Here is an 11,848-nt window from a genome sequence, read left to right as displayed (position 1 = left end):
AATTTTATATATCCATACATATTTATTTAGATTTAGATTTAGATACATTACAAACCTCTGGTACATTCGTTTTAACTTTCCGAGTCCATGTTGTCATTTTAGTAGGCAAATTGAGAACATTGTGGACACACAAACAGATACCTACACACATATTTATATATTTTTCCTTTTGTGGAGATAAATAATGAAGAACAAGTAATGAATACTTTCATTTTTAGAAATCAAAAAGAACAACCTACATCACCCTCTAGTCGAACTTTGTCTACCTGATTTAAAAAGATGTCAAAGTCACTTCCATCATTTCATTTCAGATTTTTCTTTGAAGGTGATTGACAATGTTTCATGATGAATTTCACTAGTTCGGACTTCCATTGTCTACTATATAAAATGGTTTGAAATCCCTGAAACAACTAAAAAAGAAGAATTAAAAATGAATAGCTGAAAATAACAATTATATTAAGCAAAATAGACCTGAAATGAAGTAGTAGTGAAATAAAATACAAGTAAAAATAGAACAATTGAATAAATAAAAAATGAAGAAATGAAAAAAGGAAATACAAATGAAAAGTGGAGAGAGAACTAGTGAAATTCATCAGACTTTTCTGTTTTCATATAAGTCAATTTTTTTATTCATCTTCTCGGTAGGAAGTAGGAAATGTTCTCAAGTATTATGTAAACACCAATGTAAATGATATGATTATAGTTTTATTTTTGAAACTCATTAATACAGTTCATTTACTATAAAGGGTTTTACAGAAACCGCGACATGTGTTTCGCTATACAATAGCTTCCTCAAGCGTAAATACTTACTTCTAATCCGTTTGATCACTTAACATTTAGTTTATTGGCCGGTTTTTAAATTGGCACATCCGCATTGTAAACTGTAAATTCAGGTACTCAATCAAGCCAAGTACCTCTTTTAGTACCTACATGGGTGGTACGTGATGGCTAATGTAATGAACCATTGTTAGTTTATTGTATAAATTTGAAAATATAGGACGAAACTGCAGTAACGTTAGTTACGAATGATAGTGGTAAAAAACATAGAAAGTTTCATTTCTCTTTTCTTCATTATGATTTCCTACCACGTAGTAACGGCTACAACCATCAATTTAGCATAATATAATTTTCCTAACCTCCTGCAGATGGCTTCAATCCAATACTTAATTCCAAATCAAAATCCAGCTTGATGTCATTGATTTTAAATCTCAACTGAATTAATGGAATTGTATTCACAACTGAATTCCACTAAATTTCACTGATGATATGGTTTTTGTTGTTGAAATCTTCCCTTGTTTCTGTATGTCTATCTGTCTGAACGCGATAAACTAAAATACTACCAAATGGATTTTCAAGATAAAGTACATTTGTAAAAATTTTTGATATTGTGTGTGAATTGGTCGGTGTATGGTGCTATTCTAAGATTTAAAATTTAATTAAAATATTATAAGCTACATAAAATTAATTTCGCCCTATTGCTTCATCTACTAGTTTTAAATGTGTATGTAATAGTCAGGTAAATCTAATAAATAAAATATCATTTCAATGATATACTATTAGGTATTGGTCCATCATCCTTATTCATAATATTATTATGTTTACTTAATTCGTCACTCTCATAGGCATCTAAATGTCTGGTGTTGTTAACTTGTTTTACTAATCTTAATGAACTAAAGTCTATGGAATGGTTTTGTTAGAAAATATGATGGGCGACTGCTGATTTTTCAGGTCTTCCATATTTTGAATTTGCTAAGTGTTCCTTATATCTTATTTTAATAGATATTTTTGTCTGTCTATAATATTTTGCATTGCAGTTCTTACATTTAATTTCGTAAATTCCGTGATTCGAATTTTCCGAATTCTCGATTTTTTTTTCTTCCTTTTCTTTTTGAGTTCCTTAAAGGCTTTGTAGTGTATTATTTGTTTCAAAAACCACCTTTTACCTAGTTCCTTGAAAGAAGTCAATATTTTATAGCGATTTTACTTCTACAAATAATTACTCAATACACATCCGCAACATCAAATTGTTCTACTATACCAAATTGTGTTCAAAAATCAATTTCGCCTCGATGTATACATTTTACTACACTGCTGTACATTTCGTAGTTCAATAATCGCGAACAAACCCCAGTTTTCACCAATACACAAATTCTCTCTCTCCTATTCCCTAGAGAAAAATTAATGCAAATAGAAAATTGAAATGTAGTTCTACATATTTATACATCCCCGAGGCAGCTGCGGGTTTCGGTTTAGGGGAACAACATGTCTGGTGACGTGGTGCAAAATACATAATTAGAGAGTGTCAGGTAATGCCTAATGAAGCTGAGAACAAGGCCCTGCCGCTGGCAGTTCGTATTAGAATACGAAAGATGGGCACAAAGCGGGGTGAATTTCGGTATGCAAATTCTCCTGAATAAAATCACTCTGTACTTCTGCCTTTGAGGTCTCATTCTAAACACTAATACAAAGCAAATTATTGAGATGAGATATTATTGAAATTAGTGAGAATGCGATATGTTTAATGTTTCTATTCTGAATCTGCAGAAATTATTTCATACCAAATGAAGAGGAGATGTTTATTTCAAAGATTTCTCGAAAAATTATAAAATGACGTTTGACATCGTAACTGAATGGAAATAAAATTTTATTAAAGTGTCAATATGGGTTTCAAGAACACCGATCTACTCAGGATGCTATAGCAAAAATTATATTAACACTATATGGAGCAAAAGACGAGGAAACAGTCTATTTGGCTGTTCTAGTTCACTTGGCAATAGCATTCACTGCAAGTTATGACATTTTGCTGAGCAAACTTGAACAGATTGGGATAAAGGATACAGTTTATGATTTATTCAAAAGCTTCGTGAATGACCGAAGTCACAAAGTCGGGATAGAGAGTGAGTTGAATGAGAAGAAAAAGGTCCCCTGTTTAGTACCACAAGGAACAGTATTGGGGCCAATACTTTTCCTAATCTATGTAAACACTTTGTTTTCTGGTTCTGTCGAAAAAATTATTCCATTCACAGATGACGTAGCAGTGCTTTACGTTGCAAACAACAGGAGATAAGCAGAAGTCGCAGCTGAAATGAACCTCAAAACGCTCAGTAACTTGTTCAAAGCAAATCTATTAACAACCAAAATAGAATAAATCTGAAGTAATTATTTTCACCCACCTGAATTAAAACATACTGAGATGGTGCGATGTATTTACTGAAATCATTGAAGTGAGATGACATCTATCATATTATTTTATAGATTTTTTATTATAGTTTTTTTCACGTGAAACGATTGTCATCTGAATCACAATTTGAAATCTTGAACAAAACTCTATTGAGGATACATTTGTGTATGTAGATAATTGAAAAATTGCTGAACTGGGTGACTTGGTCCTTCAAAATGCTTTTGTTGGAGTGTTTCAAATTATTGAGGAGTCAGCATAAATATGCAGTACGCGGCGGTAATATCCAGTCATCGAAAATATTAACTCAGGATGTATAAACCTCAGAAGAAGCTAACCACAAACGCCAGCGAAAAGTAGTACACTTTGAAAAAGATGCAAGTTCAAGATGTCCGTTGCTACAAAATGGCGGATTATATATTTACTCACAACTTCCTCAATATGGGGATCAAAGACAAAGCATGGCTAGTAGAATAGTAGTACACTTCAAAAAAGATCCAAATTCAAGATGGCCTCCTATACAAAATGGCGAATTACATTTTTTTCACAACTCTCTCAATATGGGTATCAAATGACAGGGCTTGACTAGTAGAATAGTGGTACACTTTGAAAAATATGCAAATTCAAGATGGCCGCTGCTACAAAATGACGGATTATATATTTTTTCACAACTACCTCAATATGGGGATCAAATAATAGGGCTTGATTAGTAGAAGAGTAGTACACTTTGAAAAAGGTTCAAATTCAAGACGGCCGCAGCTATAAAATGGCGGATCACATATTGACTTGTTATACTGAGGCACTAAATGTACTAAACAAAATGGGAAGAATTGGATGACAAAATTAGAAACTGAAAACTTGAAAATAAAATAAGTTGAAGAAAATTATGTTGAACGGTTTCATTGAAAAAAAAATAATACTACACCTCTTAACATAATTTTTTCCATAATGATAATGAATCTGAACTATTGCTGTATTGAAAAATAACTCATATCATACTTTCGTAACTTCGATGATATTTCTCCAGTCCAGTATCACGACGTTGGTCAACATCATGACATCCCGTGGCCGGCATCCGATATGGCAGTATATCTTCAATTGAATTCCTATTGATTTAGTGGAACCCAAGAGCGCAACCCCGAACGTAAATCGATAGGTAATATTCATCGGGGGCAGTATGTGGCAACATTATTCGTACATTAGGTGTAATTATAGATTGACCCGAATAGATGGAAGTGAAGCTGCCATTTTGCGAATCCTAATTGTTCAGTGAATTGTTCCCTAGGTCTCTCCGAACGGCGAACTACGCTAACTCGATTATGCAACATCGAAAGCCTCGTTATTAACATGCATACCAAGTTGTCATATCAGATTATTCTTGTGTGTCCTTCCGTGATTTTCTAACCTAATTAATAAATTATTGTGATTCACGAACGGAACTGAAGTCTGGCTGCATAATGGGCTTCAATTTAAAAAAATGAATGTAGTTTTAGCAGATTATAGCGTACATCATGAGTCCACATGTCGTTTTTATTATTCGTGGTTCGAAATGAAAATAAATGAGTAGTTCATTTTTATCCAAATATTGCAAAATATGTCTACCTGTTTCCTGAAAAGCTGCTGGTTAATAGTGAAGGAACTGAATGAAACTAGAAAGTTGAAAGTGAATAGACCAAAACATTTTTTACTGAAACGTAGAACTGGAACCTCTGGCGTAGAATCAATCTGGCATAAACAATGCCCTCGAACACCGGAGCTTTTCATCTCACATTTCACTAACTAAGTTAACACCATCCTGAGATGAACTGAATCGATTGTTTGATCATACTTTATTGAAGTGATAACTTCTTATGAGAGGGTAAGCCACTTGGTAACGTAACGCATAATGGCGCTAGTATGTCTGCCTCAACATTGCATACAATATGAAAAGCTGTTTTTGCTTCTTTCTTACATTTACTATAGGTATGGCCACCATTGAACAGAGCTATTTTGTTTAATTATTCTCCGAATGAATAGTGCCTTTCGAAGTAAATCAGGAAGAGTTGTAATTCGTGTAAATAATTCATTTGTAAATTGCAAAGCGCTTTCGGCTTTTACGCCATTGTAACTATAGTTGATCTGAAATGTGCTGGATTGTTCCAAAAATAAATTGATGTACGTAGCCGTAACTACGTGGTAGAATATCATCATGAAAAATGAGAAATAAAACTTTCTATGTTTTCAACCACTTTCATTTGTAACTAATGTTCTTTCTGCAGTTTCGTCCTATAAGGACATTTTCAAACAGTTTATTGTAATTGTTTGAAAATGTCCTCCTTGGATGAAACTACAGTAATAACATGAGTTACACATAGGAGGGTTGAAAACATAGACAGTTTCATTTCTCATTTTTCATGTTCCAGAAATTTTCATTATTTCAAATTCTGATATCTACTTCAATGTAGCAAATAATTCAATCATCAGTCTGACAATTTCAAGAATGTTATGAAAATTTCTAATATTTATTTTGATGTCATGAATGATTATTATAAATACAATTCTAATGTTTCTGAAATGAAACATTCTTCAAACTTCGAAAGGAGTCTGAAAATTTTAAAATTCATATACATGAATGACTTGAAAATGATTTGAATGTTTCAAGAACATTTTATCTCTATTCAAAAATTGTAATAGTGTTAAAAAATTGAGCTGTGTGAGCTTATATTCTATATAATAATAATAATAATGTTTATTATGCATAAAAATACATTTATACATACAAGGAAAAGGGTTAGCCACCCTTCCCAAAAATTATACAGTAAGTATAAGAAAATAATTACAAACATACTTATTTAGTATCATATCAATGATAGAGAAGAGAAAAAATAATACATCATAGTAGTAGTTAGTTTAAGCCGATTTCAGAACCTCCCCCCACCACTTTCAACCTTGAAATGACCTCTACGTCACACGAAGTTGCGAAGGTGACTTTGAGGAGGTGTTATGAGTTTGTCCTTGAACGACCTTGACATGCGTCATACGGCAACGCAGACAAGGTGACTTTGAGGTGCTGTTTTGGGTTTAACCTTGAATGACCTTCATTCTTTTCCCATATTTTCGACAGGGTGACTTTGACTTCCAATGAATTCGAGCCAGTTTGGCACCCACACGATCTAACATAACCAAGGTGACTTTGAACGATTGTTTTGAGTTTGCCCTTGAACGACCTTGATCAACGTCACTCAACGCAGACAAGGTGACTTTGATGAGGCAGTGTTTTGGGTTTGACTTTGAATGACTTTCATTCACTTCCCATATTTTCAACAAGGCTTTCTTGAAGTTTTGAACCTACACAACACAACATAGCCAAGGTGACTTTGAAGGAGTGTTTTGCGTCTGACTTTGAATGACCTGCAACTACGTCACGCGATAAAGACAATATTATTTTGGAGTAGTGTTTTCGGACACCCAGCTTGTGGTGAAGAAGTACCCCCTCTTCTTCAACCACGTTCTATAAATGTTCGGAGGATCACCATTTCACATTCAGTTTGAATAACCCAACGTACTCGAATAGATGAGTGAAAGTAGTGCTGCAAAGTGACAGAGAGTATTACGTCAGGAGTATACACAGCAATCCAGGTGAACATATTTTATATTTGTATACCATAATTCCACTATATTCGAAATGGATCATTTGAAATTTAATATCGAAAAGATCAATTCTGCAATAATTCAACAAACTGTGGCTATGGAGCAGAAGCCTTTAATATCTTTGACTATCGATAAAGGTTATAAAATTGAAAAGATGTCGATGCTATCCACACGATATGGTAAATCCATTCAAGTAGTTTTGTTGGACGAGGAAAATAATACTTCTTTTAAATCATGGCTTCCAAAACGTGTCTCAGAACATTTTACGGAAGAAATGATTCACGAAGTGAATTCATCCAAAGCCAAATTCATTTTTACATATATCGGTCAAATTTCTCAGGATTATCCTGGTGCTAAAACACGCTCACTAGTCAAATTCGATATTTTAGATTGAATATAACTTCAATATCTTTGTAAATAGTAGAAATATGGTATATTAATGTAAAATATGGATTAGCTCCCGCGCTTCAAACATGATAAAATTTCAAGTGAGTGTTTTTTTGCAGCATAATTTCCAAACTAATGAATGCATTTTGTGTATTTTCAGAGTACAAGCATGTGGATGCAATATTCAGCCGAAGAGTGGCCGGAAGCAGTCAATTTGGATTCTGCAATAAGGAGGTTGGCTTGGGAATTAGCCGACTTGAGTTTTGACGCTCTTCACTCATCAAACTATGATTTAAGTGTATGTTATGATGCTGAAGAGGTACGAAAACTTTTGGAGCTCAGTGAGAAATATGAACTTGGTGTGGCACTGTGCCATAAATATTCGTATGGAAGCGGAAATTTGGATGAGTTCTGTGAGCTAATGATTGAAGCAGACTTGAAGCATTTCCTTCACAGCATATCCGTTTACCTACCACAGAATATCATAGAGAAATATCAATTGGAGCCACAGAATCCCAACCCACAACCGGAAGAATCTTCAAATAATGGTGTTGTGAATATTTGAAATCTATTGTATACATTATAAAATCATGTTTCAATCCATGCTTGTCTATATCTGATTGTTTGGTAAATAAAAGGCAGAAGATAATTATTGAGTGTTTTATTATTTATCAATATCGAATACTCCATGGTGAATTACATGTCAATCTTATTACAATCCAGTCTGAACAGAGCCATTTAGGGCATTATAGGACAAAACAGCATCGTGTAGGATGAGTGCATATACTTTGGTGTTTGCTGGAAACTTCACCTTGCGTGTTTCGAATTCTATTTTGATGTCGACAGTAGATGACTTCATAGCATCGGGTTGGTGAGAGCAGTCGATGATAAATAGTGGATTGTTGCGAAAGCTACCAATATCCATCATGGGCTCACTCATAGCTTTATCGTAGTAGCTGCGTTGGAAGTTTTCATATGCATAGTAGGCTGACGAGTCTAACTTTTTGTCAAAATCTAGATTCCAACGCTCATATGGGTATACTTCAGAGTTTAGAGATAGTCGAATATTATTAATATTCGCATGTATGAATTTCGTCGCATCTTTTGATATATTTTCAGATTGGTCGGTGCTTTGAAAGCCGATGATGATGTATCGAGGTCTTTCGAGGCTGTTGGTTGTCTTCACGGCCCAAATATCTGAGGATGTATCACGAAGTGTGGGTAATTCATAAAGGTCCCATATACGATAAGCCACCTTTACTTTTGCATTATTCGCATTTTTATTGATGCGGTTCAATAGCTTCAGTTTCTGACGATCTTCCGGCACGATGTGTCTGATTCTCCATTCTATTTTGTTGATTTCCAAATGAGCATCGACTTCTCCAATAAACGAATTTTTGAATGAGCGTGCAATAATCAAAATGAGCTCTTGCTTGACATTCAATACTCCTCTGTTGTAATCTTCAGCAAAACCCATGAGATACTTCAAGGGTAATTTACCGCTGAATACATTGCTGACGGAATCCAATATATCTTGTTTGTTCACATCAAGACCCCATCCTATTGGTAGTAGGGAATTTGCATGTGTTTGTCCAAATGATATCATCGTTTTCATTGTGGTAGTTATGCCGGGTTTTCGAACAACGGCCACTTGCTCTCCACCCATTTCATAGCGAATTTCGTCGAAGAGGAAGGCGAGGGCGTTATTGGATAGGTAGCACTGCTTCGTGTCATCAGATGGTGTGAACTTCCCCTCGATATAAATGTAACTGTCTGCAATATCGAGTATAAGGTCTTGAAAATTGATTGGAATTCGGATTTCATCTGAATTTTTGTAATATGGTGATCCATACGGTTTATATGTATGCTCGTGAAGGCTGATTAGGGAATGATCAAAGATGGGCTCCTCGAATACCTCCAGCTTATCACTTGTGGTTATGGTCGCCATGTTATTACTATTTTTTATATCGCACCTTCAAGCCAATAGATTTGAGAAAGTGTAAACTACTAGCGCTTAGTCTATATCTTGACCGTTTGGCGGGCATACGTGGAATGAATCGACTTTTAGATTTTCTCTTCTTTAAATGCACATTATCATAGTCTCCACCTGATACATTACGCTGATTCAACTGCTGCCGCTGCTGTAATCGCTGGCTTTTAAAGCACAACCCCATTTTTTAGAAAAAATTATGGTGAAATCAATAGCCTTATCAATTATAATCATCTGCTCAGCGTTATGAAATGATAAATACTGAGTTAAAATTTCTTCAGCTCCTGCTTTATACTGATTTTTTTCACAGATGATCATCGCTCACCATCGTTTTTGCTCAATTGTTTGAATGCTTATCGAGGGTTGTTTTTTCATATCAGATTGCATCGATTTGATATCCTTCTCCATATGTTCACACTTTTTTACAATTTCCACTAATTTCAGCCCAAGCGTAATGAGATCTTCCCTGACTGATGCGGAATATTTTTCTACTCCATCTAATCTCAAATTGATTTTATCAATATCAGAATCTAATTCTCCTCTGATCTTTGAGATGTAAAAACCAACATATTCTCGATTAACACAATCCGTACTCTCTTTAGGCTCGGCTACATTTTTCAAACGTTTATTTTCCATATCAAAGTTTCCATCGGAAGTCAATTTGAAACCAACTCCAGGTTGTCCTCGCAAAACAGTATTTGAAACTGCCTTACTTCTACGACCAAACTTATCGATGCTTCCACCACTCATTTTTGTGATATACTTATGACGGTCGTCGATGTTGTGAATCAACATATGAGAAATGATGATCGTTATATCCTAATCAATTCCAATTTAACTATTATTTTTTCACCATTGAAATTGATTAGATTACCATTATCATCCAATATGCGTAAAGTGATATTGTCGAGGTACTTACGACCGCCAGGCTGGATTGGCATATAAATAATATTTTGCGGTTCCTTGGTGAGTTTGTAACCGGGCTCTACATCAATATCAAATTCAAAGATGCTATGGATTTCATCACCATTTGAATATGCTCCAGCTGTGACATTACAATCCACACGAATAATTCTCACCTTATTGATATTTACGGGCAATGTTGATTCATGAGTTTCATCGATGCCAAACACATCGGCTTCGAACCCTAAAAGTTCGGCAATAGTGTTTTCATGTTTGAGATGGATGTAATATTTCGACCTCATTTCACATTTCAGAGTGTTGTTGTTTGCGTGTAGGAGAAATACTCCATCGATATTCTCCTCAGCTCCATTTTCCAATTGCATTTCTTTGGATTTGATGAATTTTTGAATCACCTTATTGATTTCATCAATTTCATATGCTCCAGGTGGAATTTTTATAATGATAGGAGGTGAGTTAGCTTCTTTAGAATAGGCGATAATATTATTTTTCACATCCACATTGAATATGGAGTTGTAGGAATAGAAACCGTGTAAGCCCAGACCATAATTAGCGCCACTATCCAATTCGATGGGTGGGTAGAAGTTGGCGCTCAACTCGCTAGAGTGTCCCGACAATGAAAACGTGCGTGACATGACTGATGAATTTTCACTGACTCATGTCAATTTATTGCTGGCAGCAGAAATTGTGGAGTAATCGTCGTTTTTTAGGTGGTCTGTCCAGATGATCCATCCCATTATGTGTGACTACATTCACATCATTCACTTTACAATAACAACAGAAAATTTTTCTTGTAGGTGGCCCATCATTCACATCGGAATTATTGCTGTTGCCGCTGGAATCATTCTGATGGTCTTGGCAGTACTGATACTTTAAGACATCAATATCATTTTGTAGATTTTGTGGTAACTTATCCCATACAGATGCAATTTCATGCGATGCACACCCAATCAACACCTCTTTCGGCATATTAGCGAGTTGTTCTTTACTCATTTCTCGTAAAGTGCGTACTCTGGAATATGCGATCAATGAATTACTCATCCTCTTGATACTTTCCCTGTCCTGCGCTGGTGTTATCTCCATGTCTTGCTCTGTAGAAATTCCAAACACAAATGACCACACCATACTGTGTTGAATTGTTGTTTACGCTCATAGTTATATGTGATAATAGTGGTAGGATTTGAACCCCTATGAAAATAGTGAATCAATTCTTTTGGAGGGGGTAAATCACCGAAACTATCGAAATATTTCACAGAAGTGCTGCTTTTTCTGTATGCTACCCAATGCGTCCCTTGACCATGTCGACTATCCAAATTTACTACGGCAGATTCATATCGGAGTGGTCCCGATTTTGGCAAATCGTCACGCATATATACCCCCCGAAAATATGGAATCATCATTTTCTTAGCATGATAGTTGAGGTCGATGTTGGAGAGAGCTCTTTGAGGTAGCAAATCTATGAGTTTTTTGAAATTTGAGGTTTCAAATAGACTCCTAATCCTTTACGGTAAGGCTTCAAATAGATACCGCTTCCTCGTTTACCTAGAGCGATTGCCTCCATATTTTTATTATGTCGATTGGCCTCACTCAATTGTTCCCTACTCGCTTTCGCTGCTTGTACTGCTTTTGTTATGCCAGCTGTAGCACCAGCTAAACTACCTAGCGCCGATAAACCAGCAAAAATTGGAATGAGTGGTAGTATTCCACCAATTTTAGGAATTGGTATGATTCGCGGTGTGCGA

The 11,848-nt window shown here is 35.3% G+C and overlaps 1 protein-coding gene across 1 annotated transcript; it reads left to right on the top strand.

The window, feature by feature from the left end:
• The first annotated feature begins 6,058 nt into the window (after positions 1 to 6,058).
• Positions 6,059 to 8,244, top strand: LOC141483334 (uncharacterized). The gene is made up of 2 exons (XM_074177845.1): positions 6,059 to 7,296; positions 7,356 to 8,244. Exons 1-2 carry the CDS (start codon positions 7,282 to 7,284, stop codon positions 7,758 to 7,760), a joined length of 420 nt encoding a protein of 139 aa, XP_074033946.1. The 5' UTR covers positions 6,059 to 7,281; the 3' UTR covers positions 7,761 to 8,244.
• Positions 8,245 to 11,848: the final 3,604 nt, after the last annotated feature.

This window comes from Leptinotarsa decemlineata, unplaced genomic scaffold, assembly GCF_025532065.1.
Source record: "Leptinotarsa decemlineata unplaced genomic scaffold, Ldec_3_MD MMD2_tig00003308_RagTag_RagTag, whole genome shotgun sequence".
In the NCBI taxonomy this organism is placed as follows: Eukaryota; Metazoa; Arthropoda; class Insecta; order Coleoptera; family Chrysomelidae; genus Leptinotarsa; species Leptinotarsa decemlineata.
This window is presented reverse-complemented; position numbering and strand designations above follow the sequence as displayed.